Source organism: Lampetra fluviatilis, chromosome 36 (genome assembly GCF_964198595.1).
Source record: "Lampetra fluviatilis chromosome 36, kcLamFluv1.1, whole genome shotgun sequence".
Lineage (NCBI taxonomy): Eukaryota > Metazoa > Chordata > Hyperoartia > Petromyzontiformes > Petromyzontidae > Lampetra > Lampetra fluviatilis.
In genome coordinates this window covers 11,384,013-11,399,036 of record NC_136310.1, presented here as the reverse complement: position 1 = coordinate 11,399,036, position 15,024 = coordinate 11,384,013, and the positions used below count along the sequence as shown (strand labels likewise).

The 15,024-nt window shown below is 55.0% G+C and overlaps 1 protein-coding gene across 1 annotated transcript; it reads right to left on the bottom strand.

Annotated features, from left to right (window-relative positions):
• Positions 1 to 1,897: 1,897 nt before the first annotated feature.
• On the bottom strand, positions 1,898 to 13,452 carry LOC144945118 (kelch repeat and BTB domain-containing protein 11-like). The gene is made up of 3 exons (XM_078873388.1): positions 12,961 to 13,452; positions 10,470 to 10,829; positions 1,898 to 5,765 (listed from the first exon to the last, which is right to left on the bottom strand). Exons 1-3 carry the CDS (start codon positions 13,003 to 13,005, stop codon positions 4,365 to 4,367), a joined length of 1,806 nt encoding a protein of 601 aa, XP_078729514.1. The 5' UTR covers positions 13,006 to 13,452; the 3' UTR covers positions 1,898 to 4,364.
• Positions 13,453 to 15,024: the final 1,572 nt, after the last annotated feature.

Here is a 15,024-nt window from a genome sequence, read left to right as displayed (position 1 = left end):
GCGTGCAACCGCTCACAATGCAGTTGCGTGAAACTGGGCGTGATGCAGTTGCGTGCAACCAGCCGCGATGCAGTTGCGAGTGAAACCGAGGCTGCTTCCACTACCGTACGGCCCGCCACAGGTGCTTTTATACAGGGACTCCTCTACTTATGATCGTTCGAATTACGAACTTTCAGAGATATGAACAAACCTGTCCGTATGTCATGTAGATGCCACATGAAGAACCGGTGGCATCTACATCTGCAGAACGTGAAGAACCAGTGCCATCAACATCTGCAGAACATGAAGAACCGCTGGCATTTACATCTGCAGAACATGAAGAACCAGTGGCATCTACATATGCAGAACATGACGAACCATCGGCATCTACATCTGCAGAACATGAAGAACCATCGGCATCTACATATGCAGAACATGAAGAACCAGTGGCATCTACATCTGCAGAACATGAAGAACCAGTGGCATCTACATCTACAGGAGATTTTATAACTTTTAAAGCCACTCCCCGTGTTTCGGGTACACATGTTTGGAATCGACAGGAGTAAAGTTGGAGTCTACGCGGCCGCTCAAAGTGCACTCTTTTCATCGCATTCTTGGCTTCTCAGTACAAATCCAGCCGCGCGTGCCCGAACCATACCACGCAATCTCAAAATAGCTTTCTGTTTAGTGTCTACGCGTTTCAAAACTACTATGTACAAAAAATAGCATTTCATGGCTTTGCAAACGATAAAGCACTCTTTAGCGAGCTCCCCCCTCATCTTGTGACAAACAGCCCTGAGCAGAATGGCCTGCTATGTGCAGAAAGCAAAGAGTGTGGAGGAGACGTTGCAAATCCATCAGGAGGGCCTCAAGGCCAAAGCTCGGCTTCTGAGGATGAGCAAGTTGGGCCCGTGGGGCCACGTGTAGTGCACTTTAAGCCTGGCGCAAGACTTCTGGGGCCATGCAAATGGCCACCAGGGCTGGGAATTATAACCCTTGAATCAAGCAGACGAACTCTTAGGCCAAGTCGGGAAAAAAAGCAAATGTAGGCCCATGCAATGTGTCTGCTATCGCTAGGCTGAGCAAGAGAGATTCAGAATGAGATGCCGGTTATTTAGGCCTAAAAAATACTTTTAGTAAAGAATGTGCCCTTCTTGCCAATACCATGACCTTCATATATCGAGAAGGCTCGTTCGAGGTAAGCTGGGACAAATGTGGACCATGCAAAGAGCCTTCTGTCTCTGCTCTGAAATCTATAGGCCAAGTAAAAAAATATATCGAGATTGAAGATTATTCAGGCTAAGCCTTGTGCACTTGAGGCAGGCCCTGGTCATACCAGTTGCCAATCAGTGAAATACCGCAGCAGTTTGTATTCACGTGTACCAGGCCTTAGCGTTTCTCTTAGGCCAAATAGAAGGCCTCACAACTGCATGCGCCTTAGGATTTAGGCCTAGTTGAGGATCGTATAGCAGTGCATTGGGGCCGAAGTGATGCAAATTTCAAACGATGGGATTAAGCAGAGGCCGTTTTGGTGATGGGAGAAAGCCGTAAGCCAGAATTCTTTACTCGCTGATAAGACATTATCAGTCTGAGGGTCGCCACCACATATTTAAAAGACCATTGGGGTTTGACAATGCTCGATCATCAACCGAATCAGGACCAGGCCATGTGGCTGATGCGGCCACCTGATGCCATAAATAGCGTCATGAAAGATTCGGCGGCCTGTGAGTGGTACGGCCACGAATCCCAAACCATCGACCCACATCGTGAACACTTTCCCGCCGCCGCCGCTGCTGTCTCGATAACAACATCTAAAATGACGTCTTTAATCTGCTGCTATTAATCCATACGAAAGAAGAAGCATGTTGATGATGGGGGAAGGGGGGTGTTTTCACTATTTGTGTATTGTTGAGGGGGCCGCACCGTCAGGGGCCACATTCAAAGGCTACTGGGGGTCGCCCGTGAGCCCCATCAGGGCGTTGCAAAACGTGGAAGAGTAGGCCAAGCGCCTTCTGGCTCTTGGGGCTCCCTCTAGTCGAGGCCTACATTCCGCCAGCAATGACATGAGACGGCAATATTGCAGGGCCACTCCACTGGTAGCCAGCCACGAGCCACCGGCCCTCTTGATGATGCACCGTCAAGGCCATCAGGGGCCGCCAGTGGCCCCATGGGGACCCTTGCAATGAAGAACACTGCTGCTGTAAGCCATGCAGAGGGCAGTTTTGGCCTACCAAAAAGAGGCCTTTTGATCAAACAAAGTCTTCAGCCAAGCAGCAAGAAGCCTCAGCTGACAAAGGGCCTTGGAGGGGTAGAGGTGGTGGGGGGTGGAGGTGGTGGTGGTGATGGGAGGATTGTGTTGTGCCCAACGAGGTGCGGTCAAGTATGGGTTGCACAGACGTTGAGCGAACAGCAGTAGCAGCAGCGGCACTGCATCAGCATCATTTTGGCACTCGAGACGACATTCTATTCGTAAAGGCAAAAGTATTTTTTTGTTTTCAAAAAACCTCGGACCTCTCTAATGCCCCATTACAAACATCGCCTACGTTCAACCAGGCCAAATGCCTTCGCCCCTCTTTTATCATCATTATTCTTATTTTGAACGCTTTCATGGACGAATGATAAAAAAAAGCTTTGCCCATCATCTCGCCTGACAATGGTGCGGCATGGCACGATAACTCTCATGAAAAAAGCGATCCAATACGAGCAAACACTTTTGTGTTGTTGTTGTGTATCAGCTTGTGTTGTTGTTGTGTATCAGCTTGTGTTGTTGTGTATCAGCTTGTGTTGTTGTGTATCAGCTTGTGTTGTTGTTGTGTATCAGCTTGTGTTGTTGTGTATCAGCTTGTGTTGTTGTTGATGTGTATCAGCTTGTGTTGTTGTGTATCAGCTTGTGTTGTTGTTGATGTGTATCAGCTTGTGTTGTTGTGTATCAGCTTGTGTTGTTGTTGTGTATCAGCTTGTGTTGTATATCAGCTTGTGTTGTTGTTGTGTATCAGCTTGTATTGTTGTGTATCAGCTTGTGCTGCTGTGTATCAGCTTGTGTTGTTGTTGTGTATCAGCTTGTGTTGTTGTTGTGTATCAGCTTGTGTTGTTGTTGTGTATCAGCTTATGTTGTTGTGTATCAGCTTGTGTTGCTGTTTCTGGTGGTGGATTTAACGACACATTTATATTTATGTGATCTAACCAAAAAAACTATTATGAGAAGGAGGAGGTTTGGGATGGGGAGGGCATGCACGGAGGATGGAGGATAAGCGGTTGAGCAACTTGGAAGTGCTGCATATGACGTGGCAGGAAAGCGTAATGCAGAGTCTGTTCCCCTACAACATGGTGATAGTAGTTGCGTTCCTCAAGAAAAATCACATTGTAATGAATGATAATATAGGGTAAAGCGAAGTCCGCGACAACACGTGAGATGCGTACGCAAGCCAAACAAAAACCGAGTTCAGGGTTGCATCTAGAAGCATCCAGCAGCATCCCGCCTTGTGCGATGATGATGCTACGCCGAGGCAGCCGTACGACCGCTCGTTCCTACTCGCGTGACGTAGTTCCGTTCGCTCAATCGCGTTACATCCAATTCGTATCGTCTTTATTTAAACACAGATTGTGTTCCCTCATACATTCATTGCGTTCTATCCACTTGGCATTATTAAAACTATAACGCGTTACAGGAGAGCAGAGTGTGCAGTATGTGTAATCAGCAAAATGTAAGGAGCAGTCTCTGGATGGGTGGGGCACGTGTGCAGGGTGGAGGAGGTCAGCTGACCATGCCAGGTGTTTGGGAGTGGCACCCAGAGGTCAGCGACCAATGGGAAGACCTCGAGCCAGAAGCAAGAGGCCGCTCTTGGAGGCCACATGCCAAGCCCCCAGCGAAAGCTGCGGGATCAAACGTACCGTGGCGACGACCCGCACGCGTCTAAGTTGAACACTGGCACGTGTTGACGTTTCAGAGCCGTTTTGTAGACGAGCACAGAAGGCAACGGATCCACCGGGCCTGGTGTGGCTGGGTCACGTGACCCACAAGGCCGGCCTTCCTTCCATGGCCAAGCAGCTTTGCTTTGTCCACATAGTGGTGGGGGGGGGGGGGTTAAATGGGCACAGCACGGTTAGGGCACGGCATAGGCTAGAGAAGAAATGGGATGGTGTGGGAAAGGAGTGCACAGGGTGGTGGTGTGGTACGTTGGTTTGAGTGGACTCGCGCCCAGCCACTTCTGTCAGCTGTAATGAGGCGCGGCCTCTCTGCGCCAACTCGGCTCGTGAAGGACACCAGTCGGTGGCTGACGGCAGCCGACATTGCGGTCACGACAACGACAACCAGAAAGGCGTAGGAGGAGGAGCAGCGTCGCTCACAGCAAACAGAGCGACGGGTGCCAGCGAGGCACTGCTCCCTACGTCTCCCGATGGCCACCGCCAGCTCCACCGCCGCCGCCGAAGATGTGCTCGGGCAAGCACAAGATGAACGGCACGGGCAGGCCTCGTCCGGACGGCACCGGCCCCAAGGCCCGCACGGCGACGGTGGCAGCGAGCGCCGGGTCCGGCTGCGCCGCTGCGGCCGCCCTGTCTCTCGCTCCGCCGACGCTGCTGCCCCCCCACGTCGGCACCGCTTTCAGGGGGCCCTCGTCGCCGGCTTCGAATCGCATGGCGCATGAGCGGCTCACGCAGAACACCTCCTCTTCCAGCGCGGCGCAGCGGAACGGCGGCGCCAGCGACCGCGTCGGCCGCTCGTCGGGCTCCGGCACCTCCGCCGGTGGCGCCATCTCGCCGGCAAATCCGGAACCGGCGTGCAGGATGGCGCGCGGGTCGCCCAGTGTCCCGAACGTGGACCACGTCTTGGCGTGCGTGTTGTAGCGCTGGACGGTGACAATCTGTGTCGCTTCATTGCTGCTGCTGTTGTCGGCCGTAACACCGGTAGCAGCACCGGCATAAGCAGCTGCAGCAGCACCATACGCGATGCTTCCAGCACCAGCGGCGGCAGCGGAACCGGCGGCCGCCCTTTCGCTCTCAAACCGCAGCAGCCACCTCCCCACGCCGACCATGTCGGCGGAGCGGCGCCGGCCGGGCGCCATTGGGCACTCGCTCCAGGCGTCGTGCCGCGGCGAGTAGCGCAACAGGCGGCGGAAGAGCGAGCCGCCCGACACGTACAGCTCCCCGCCACTCTCGGCCGCCTCGTGCGCCACTGCGAAGCAGCCACGCGGTAGCGGCGCGACGGGGCGCCAGCGGCCCGCCCGCGGGTCGTAGCGCTCGACGCTCAGCAGGCACTCGCCGCCCACGGCAAACAGGGCGCCGTCGCACGCCACCAGCCGCAGCTGCGCCCGCGCCTGCTGCATCGGGGGCAGCGGCGCCCACACGCCGGTGCTCGGGTTGTAGCTCCACACCTGCGCCGACGGAGTTCCGGCGGTGGCGGCGGTGCTGGCGGTGCTGCGAGCGGCGGAGGGCTGCGCTGGTGGACCAGCGCTGCCGCTGCTGTTGTTGTTGCCGGTCGAGTTGTTGCTGGCGGTAGAGTTGTTGCTGCCGGTGCGGTGGTGCTTGCTGGTGTCGTGGCGCGCGTCGCTCGTGCAGGGCATGGTGGCAGTGGCCACGGAGCCCTGGTGCGTGCCCCCTGTGCCAGTGGTGGTGGTGGCGGCGGTCTTCGGCTGTGTGGCGGTGGCGGCGATGGCGGCGGTGGCACCCTTGCCGGGCCGGGTGACCCCGCCGGCCACGATGAGGTAGTTGTAGAAAACGCAGAGAGCGCAGCCGCTCAAGTTCACGTAGGGCGGCAGTGGGGACAGCGGCACCCATGCCGCCTCCTCCTGGCGGGACGGGAAGGGCATGAGGGCGTGTGTTTGGTGTGAAACACGGACAAACAGGCACGTGGCCAGCCAGGCAGACAGATGGACAGGCAGGCACATTGACGAGATGATTGACAGACAGGCAGACGCATGGAGAGGTATACAAGGTTGATAGACAGACCGAGAGGCAGGCAAACAAACAGGGAGACAGATTTACGGACAGGCACACAGTTACGTGGAGCGGCAGACAGACTTGACTGGAAGGCAGACAGACAGGTTAAACACAACAACAACAACCACCATTCGCCACTAAGTGGAGATGACATCACCATGGCGCTTGTGCCAGGCTAAGTGCACTTTAAGGTCATGTGAAGTGTGGAATGCCCACTGGCAGTTCACGGGACAGACCCAGTTGCTATGGGTTGAATGACCGAGATGACTGGCCGATGCATCACCTGTGCCCCCTACTGTGCCAACTTGTTGTGTTTTAGCCGCCCGGCGCTCCGCTCGTTGTTGTGAGCGTCGCTCCTCCGCCCTCCGTTGTTGTTGGAGGGCGACTGGCTTCAACTGCCCAGTAGCATCCTTCACGAGCCTCCTCCACAGAGGCCAATCTTGACACCACTGGTACCAGTCATCAGCAAGTCCACTCAGCTCCACATCCTCTTGTACCACATCACTCAATCTCTTCTCTAGCCCGTGCCGTGCCCGTTTAGATCCCGCTATCCGGCCGAACAGAAGCTGTTTAGGCTTCATGTAGCCCGCATGCCCAGCCACCGCAGCCTTGACTGCGGGAGGAGCTCACCGATGGGACTTTGTTCAGATCTTTCGAGGATTTGTGAGCTCCTCACACAATCTAGCCTGGTTAAACTCAGGATGGATCGTAGGCAGGTCAGGCTAAATGTTTCTAACTGGCGAAGATGTTCCATTAAGGGGGTCCACGTTTTGCAAGCATAGAGAAGGGAGGGCATTACCATGTGAAGCGACAGACCAGATAGCTTCCACACAGGGTTATACAGCTGATGAAAAGATGATGCCGCTCAACTGATTTGGAGTGAGACCTCTGCTGTCAAACCGGATCTGGTCATAGCACACTGCCCAGGTATGAAAAATTCTCCACTCTCTCCACAACTGCCCCATCACAAATGGGGAGTTCTGTTGGTCGAGTGTTTGATGGTACAAAATACCCATTCTAGATTTGAAGCTTTCGTGACTGCAAGGATTCATACTCTTAGGCTTTTTCGGTAAAGTCACGTAGGTAAAAAATAAAATTAATAGAAGTAATAATAGAAATACAATAATAAATCACGACGTTTCGGAGGCAACACAAGTCTCCGTCATCAGGTGGGACCGTCACAGCTAAGATTACTGCATCAAGTGAGGCAAAATTCCCTGTCAGTCCCCAAGGTGAACAGGGAATTTTGCCTCACTTGATGCATTAATTTTAGCTGTGACGGTCCCACCTGATGACGGAGACTTGTGTTGCCTCCGAAACGTCGTGATTTATTATTTTATTTATATTATTACTTCTATTAATTTTATTTTATTTTTTACCTACGTGACTTTACCGAAAAAGCCTAAGAGTACAAAATACCCAGGCAGGTGCTTAGTTTTGGTGGGGCTGATGGTAAGGCCCCACTTCATAGTGGCATGTTCCAGGTTCAGTAGCAGCGCCCCCAACTCCTCCTCTGAGGGAGCAGCAATCACCAGATCATCAGCATACATGACATGGTTAACCAATAGTGAGCCATCCGTTGCCTGCACCCGGGCATCGATCAGCCTCTCATTGTATCTGTACCAGATGGAGATTCATCCAGTACAGTGATAGAAAGCTTCCCGAACTACATGATCAAAACGATGTTAAATAATGTGGGAGCCAGAGGACATCCCTGTCGGTCCCCAAGGTGAACAGGGAATGGCTCCGACTCCCGGCCACGTAGTTTTACCAGGGCCTGCCCACCATCATGAAGGTCCTTAATGATGGTGAGCAGAGAGTCAGGGACTCCAAAGGCACGAAGAACAGCCCAGAGCCCTGTTGATTGTATCATCAACAAGCAGAGATGTAGATCTTTTTGGAATTCCCTACACCTCTGCTGTAGCAGACAGAAAATATGGCGTCTGTGCAGGACCGCCCTGGCCTGAAATCACACTGGGGCTCCGCAAGCCTCTCCCCAGCGTTCCTGGCAAGGATATGTTGAACAATCCTTCCCAAGACCTTTCCCTCCACACTGAGGAGGGAGATCCCCCTGCAGTTGTTACAGTCTGTGTGGTCCCCCTTCTTAAAGAGGGGGACCACCAGGGCATCCTTCCAATCCTGCAGAACCTGTCGAGTGGTCCAGACTGTTATCTACTTATATAAGAGGGAAATTTGTGAATATGTGTGTCTGTTCGAAACGTCTAGCATACTTCCCGACATGCAACAAACTGGAAAATTGGCATGTAGGTACAAAGTATAAAAATAGACTTTTGTATTTGGGTGGGGGGGGCGCAATCATGCATATATTTTGCACGCAAGTGAGCGGTGACGTCACATCTGTGATGTCACCCGCATGCGTAATCGTTACGCAGTGTGCCTGCTGACGTCACGCACCCCCACAACCCTCTGCGTAGGCCGTGTATTAATCCAAGACAAGAATCCATGTCACGGGCGAAGCCGGGTAGTAAAGCTAGTTATGTCATATAGGGCAGTCTGCACACAAACGCCAACCTCCCTCAGCATCATCTCTACCCGGCGACTTTTCCTGGTCTCAGACTCTGGATTGCCTTCCGTACTTCCTCAACAGATGGTACTTCAGCCAGCCACTGACAGGAGGTGACTATTTCTTCCAATATTTGAGGCACGGCAGCCTGAGCAGGGTCATCCCCACTTTGCCCCATGATGTGTTCCAGGCTGAGTGATTTCACCTCACCCAAGACTTCACAGAAATGCTCAGCAAATCTGAAAACCTATTCCTGGGGGTCGGAGATTGGATCACCGTTCTTTCCCCTAATGATGGTGATAGGTATGGCGCTGGAAGTTACTTTTTGATGGAATTAAACAGTGATTTATGATCGCGGCCCACTGAGGCAGATTCCATCTCCTTAGCAACCCGCGAACATCACCCATCCTTGCAGAGCCGCACGGTTCTCCGAACATCCGAGCAAAGGCTGTGGTAAACCTCCTCATTCTCTGGCGTGGGATGCTGTAGACGATGAGAGTGGGCATGTCACTTTTTCTCAGCCAGCCTGAACACCTCCTCTGTCACCCAGGGTCTCTAGGGAGGTTTGTGTACCCAAATCAGCCATTAGAGCTACATGAGCCACAGTACTTAACCTCGCCCATTTCCCTTCGGCATCAGGAAGAGAGGGGGACGATGCCAACCCCAGCTGCAAGCGATGATGAAATTCTCGCTTGCAACTTTCATCAGCTAGCTGAGACCAGGCCACTGTGGGTTTGAATGGGGTCCTAGATGTACACCCACCATTGGAGTGGAAGAATGGCAGGCGCATCTTACAGATCACAAGCCGATGGTCAGCGGGCAGATTAGCTCCATGGGAGGTTCTGGTATTAAGGACATGGCATCCGCTGTTCTGTCACTATATAGTCCAGCATATGTTATTGCTTGGACCCGGCATGCATCCATGATGTTGTGTGGATGTGCCGATGCTGGAACTGCATGTTGGTAATTACAAGCCCATGGGCTCCACAAACGTCTAACAGCTTCCTACCGTTGTTATTGAGCTGATTTGGTCCATGCCTTCCACTAAGGCATTAAAAGCATCCAACAGGATGACTCTATCCCGAGAGGCCATTTTAGCCAGCACCTGTGACAGGAGGTCATAAAAGCCATCTGACTCATTGGCCTTGCCTGCATCCCTGCACTGATGTTCATCTTTGGTGGGAGCATAAGTAACCAACACCACCACTCCTCGCCTCTGGTTGATGGGAAGGTGAGCCCACAGTAGCCTGGGGCTTACAGCTTCCCACACATAACCACCATGCTCCCACGCCCCCTTCATTATTTTGTTCAGAAGAAGAGCCACTCCCTGTTGTTTGGCAGTCTCCTGCCCCGAGTAGAGGACCTCATGGTGTCAAGAGCCAGATCCAGTCCACCGGGCCTCCTCAATACCGCAGAGATGCAGGTGGTACCGGTCCAGCTCCAGACAGAGGAGTAGCAGCCTCTCCTCCACAGTGAATGTTCGGACATTCCACGTGGCCACTCGCAGTGGCTTTTTTCTGTTTCTGGAGGAACCCCGAGGGTAAGGATTTAGTCTCCTGGCTCTGACAAATGGGGTTTGGCCAAAACACAATCAGACAGATTGACAGACATAGGCATGCCAATATGTAGATAGGTAAGACAGTTACATGGAGGGCATACAGACTTGATACAGACTTGCACACTGTGGAGATGCGGACAAACAGCCAGACGACCAAGATGGAGGAATACGCAATGGGACACGGATGGATGGACACAGACTGATGGCTGGATGTTCATGTAATAGGTTTTACCCTTTATAGAAATGAAACAGGTTTTAAGATGTTCAAAGACCAAATAGATACCCTTTGCAAGGCATCAAGTCTGCATTAACCACACATTTTTGTGGCAAAACGTGTCAAGCATGATGAAAAATAATCCTAGGCTTTACCCTTTCTGGCAAAGAGGTCCGATAGGTATGGATGTACACATGGTATACGGACGGACGACGGATGGACAGACAGACGGCACACCGGCCATGTCACCCCCTCACCTCGTTGTAGGCGTACATCCACCTCGCCTTCCCCCTTGCCACCGCACCCTCCCCCCCCTCCTCGTCCTCATCCTCGTCCCCATCCTCAGCCGTCGTCAGCGACGACGACGCCGAGGACGCATCGCTGGGCACGGGGCTCTGCGGGCGACTGCCCGCGCGGCTGCCCGCGCGGCTGCCCCCACGGGCCGCCACCGTGGCCGCGGCGGCCGTCTCGAGCGGGGCCACGACGAGGGAGGGGCAGCCCTGGGCGGCGCGGCGAGACAGCACCAGGTCGCGCTCGCACGCCGACAGGCGGCCGTACAGGCTCGGCTCGCGCAGCGCCTCCAGGTAGTGCTCGCTAATGAAGCTGTACACCTGCTCCTGATTGGGGGGGGGGGGTTTAGGTGAGAGAAGGATGAGGGGTAGAAGAGGAGGAGGTTGGAGGAGGTAGTATAGAGGAGGAGTGAGGATAGCGCTCTGGTGGACAGGAGGAGGGAGGATGGAGAGAGGGGAGACGAGGGTGGGGTAGAGGGAGGGAGGATAGAGGAGTGGGGGCGAGAAGGGTAGAGAGGGAGAGAGGAAAGAAGAGGAGTGAGGGTAGATGAGAGGGGAGGGGGGTGGAGGAGCAGGGGATAGGAGGATAGAGGATAGAGGAGAGGGCATGGAGGCGGAGGGAGGAGGAGTGGGTAGAGGAGGAGGAGGGTAGAGGAGGGAGGGAGGATAGAGGAGAGGGCATCGAGGAGGAGGGAGGAGTGGGTAGATGAGGAGGAGGGAGAGTCACACCAAGCGGTAACACGATTTCCGCCTGTTGTGGATGTTCGCGGTTTAAGCCCCGTGGCCGCCCTGGTTAACTCTGTGTGGGCTGTCTTCGCCGTGGAGTCTCGCTCTATATGTTTGCCAACGTTGAGATGACCCACGAATGGCTGCATGAGTTAGAACCACATCGCAGCATTGCCCCTTGTGCCCCCCACCCCGCCCCCGACCCCCCGCTACTGGCAGATTATAGCCATCTGTGCAACACTGTGCTCTCGTGACAGGCATGCAATGTGGATGTAGGTCTTCCTCCTCGCCACTGATCTCAGGGTGCCACTTCAACGTCTGCCTCGGCAATCGGCCCTCCTCCACTCTCCACACCACGTGTCCCACCCATCACTACCTCCAAGTCGCTTACCCCACCCTCCTCCACTCTCCACACCACGTGTCCCACCCATCACTACCTCCAAGTCGCTTATCTCATCCTCCTCCACTCTCCACACCACGTGTCCCACCCATCACTACCTCCAAGTCGCTTACCCCACCCTCCTCTACTCTCCACACCACGTGTCCCACCCATCACTACCTCCAAGTCACTTATCCCATCCTCCTCCACTCTCCACACCACGTGTCCCACCCATCACTACCTCCAAGTCGCTTATCTCATCCTCCTCCACTCTCCACACCACGTGTCCCACCCATCACTACCTCCAAGTCACTTATCCCATCCTCCTCCACTCTCCACACCACGTGTCCCACCCATCGCTACCTCCAAGTTGCTTATCCCATCCTCCTCCACTCTCCACACCACGTGTCCCACCCATCACTACCTCCAAGTCACTTACCCCATCCTCCTCCACCCTCCACACCACGTGTCCCACCCATCACTACCTCCAAGTCGCTTACCCCACCCTCCTCCACTCTCCACACCACGTGTCCCACCCATCACTACCTCCAAGTCGCTTATCTCATCCTCCTCCACTCTCCACACCACGTGTCCCACCCATCACTACCTCCAAGTTGCTTATCCCATCCTCCTCCACTCTCCACACCACGTGTCCCACCCATCACTACCTCCAAGTCACTTACCCCATCCTCCTCCACCCTCCACACCACGTGTCCCACCCATCACTACCTCCTCCTCCTATGATTTACACTCACCAAGTTTCCCTGCCTACATTCTATTCACATTCCTAAATGTCACGTTGCTTAACCCGACCCCCCTCCATGCGATTCACCAGCATCCGACCACACAACAACAACGGCCGCCAATCGCCCCTAAGTGACGATGACGTCACCACGGTACTTGTGCCAGGCTACGTGCGCGTTAAGGCCACGTGGCGTGTCGAACGCCCGTTGGCAGCAGGTCACGGGACAGACCCAGGTGCCATGGGTCGACTGACTGAGATGACCGGCTGATGCACCTCCAGTGCCCCCTACCGAACACAACCTTAGACTGTAGGGGCAAGTGCGGTTAGCGAGCACCTATAAAGGCCGACACGGGGGTGAGTGGCCAACACGACGCCCTTGGCCGCCTTTGTCTCCCTAGTGGCGATGTTTACACATCGCACCAGGTACTCATTTGAGGCTGAGTCGACCTAGGGGAGGCCCAGGACCGGTTCAGATAATCGTCACTGGTGTTGGTCGTGAGCGGGAATCGAACCCGGGACACGCCAGGTTCCTTTGCGCAGCGCGCTAACCACTCCACCACCGCTCCCCAAGACCGAACGCGCGCACGTGCGCGCACCCCCCCACCTACCCAATGGCCAACCGAGGTCTCCCAGTTTCCAGTCGCGTCGTTCATCTGGCAGCGTCCTCCCGCGGGACGTTAATTAAGGAGGCGAAAATAAATGAGCGCACAGTTACAGTCCTCCAACCCACACGGGGGGCCATTAGCCTGCCGCACGACGACGCACTCAGCGCCTTCGCCTCACCCAGGAGATTCTCCGTTACGTGCCGCGCCTCGTTTAACACCTCGCGACACATTTGTCCGTGAGAATCGTTGACTCGTCAGCCGTCAGCCCGTCGCTGATCCGTCCGTCACGTGTGCGCTAGGTGGGGTCGCCGAGCAAAGACGCCGCACGCGGCTCGGCGTGGCGTGGCTCAAGACGCCTTGGCAGTCGACAGCTCCTGGAATAAACCGGTGGGGTTCCCTATCCGCCGGTCGGTGTGTTGAGTCCGGTGTTGTTATTTAAACTCAACATTGTTTTTGTTATCTTACCAGGTAAGGCACCGCTACTTCAGTGTACCGTTATAGCTCTTATGCAGAAGCGGCCTGCCCATCATGAATGACAATTAACAGCTCAACAAAGTGGCTCATCATCATCATTCTCGTGTGGAGATTTAAAGCAGCAGTCATCAAATACTATAAAATATTCTGAACGTGCGATGTATAATGGTGTGGAAATGTTTAGCAGCAGACGTCGTTTCTCAATGAACCTGGAGGGGAAAATCCACGCGTCCACCACGGGGAGAGAGAGAAACACGCAAACTTCAAATCTACAGCAGCAGCAGGCATCGTCAGGGTCGGGATCGAACCCACGACCTCCTCCTGTACACCAGGCGAGCTAGTTAACATCTCCTAGCCACCGTGACGCCCGCATGGAGGGGTCAGGTGGGTGGGGGGGGTAGGGCTGGTGGGTGGGGGGGGGGTCGGATGGGTGGGGGCTCAGGTGGGTGGGGGGGCTCAGGTGGGTGGGGGGGGGTCAGATTGGTTGGGGGGGGAGATCGGGTGGGGGTGGGATCAGGTGGGCGGGGGCGGGGGTCGGGTAGGTTGGGCAGGGTTCTGGTGGGTGTCGGTGGGGTCTGGTGGGTGGGGTGGGGGTCAAGTGGGTGGGGGCTCAGGTGGGTAGGGGGGGCTGACACCTTGAGCTGGGAGAGCGCGTGGCTCTTGGCGATGGCGAGTAGCTGCGTGCAGCTGCTCAGGTCGAGCCGGGAGCCGAGGGCCTCCAGGGCCGCTCGCTCCACGCCGGGCATCTGCAGCGAGCGAGCGGCCGTCATCACGTCCAGCAGGAAGGGCGGAACGTCGGCCCGTGGGAGGCCGCCCTGCACACGCGGTGGAAGAGGGCGGGTGGGGTGGGGAGGGGGTGGGTGGGTGGGGTGGTGTGGGGAGGGGGTGGCGGGGTCAAGTTTGGTCAGATCGTCGTCTTGGTCATTGTTGTTGTTACGACTCTTCAATGAAACCATCACCACCACCACAGTGATAGCATCACAACCACAATAACCACACCACAACCAGACGTCCTATAACATCACCACCACAATCACACCACCTTCACCACGTTCCCAACATCACCACCACAACCACCATCGTTCGCTACTAGATTCATAACATCCCCATCACTACCACCACCACCATCATCATCACAACCATCATCCAAATAAAATTACCACCACAATCACCAAATTCACAACACCATAGACAAATATCCCCCGTATAGCCTTAACAGACTGTTAGGCAAAGTGCGGTTAGCGAGCAGCTATGAAGACCGGCACGGCACAAGAGAGAGGGTGAGTGGCCAACACCACGCCCGGCCGCCTTTGTCTCCCTGGTGGCGATGTTTACACATCGCACCAGGTACTAATTTTAGGCTGAGTCGACCTAGGGGAGGCCCAGGACCGGTTCAGATAATCGTCACGGGTGTTGGCCGTGAGCGGGAATCGAATTGGGGGTCGCTGCTGCGCCACCGCTCCCCACAAAGACAAAGACCCCCCCCCCGTGTAGCCTTAACAGACTGTTGGGGCAAGTGCTGTTAGCGAGCAGCACCTATGAAGGTGGACAGCACCGGGTTCGTAGCGCGAGCCGCTGCTGCGCTGCCGTTCC

What these genes read in the sequence shown, in the direction of transcription:
- LOC144945118 (XM_078873388.1), bottom strand. Translation starts at nt 13,005, where the DNA reads ATGAACGACGCGACTGGAAACTGGGAGACCTCGGTTGGCCATTGG. An exon ending in AGACCTCGGTTGGCCATTGG is followed by an intron (nt 10,830 to 12,960) that starts GTAGGTGGGGGG and finishes CCCCCCAATCAG; the next exon opens with GAGCAGGTGTACAGCTTCAT. An exon ending in GGATGTACGCCTACAACGAG is followed by an intron (nt 5,766 to 10,469) that starts GTGAGGGGGTGA and finishes CCGTCCCGCCAG; the next exon opens with GAGGAGGCGGCATGGGTGCC.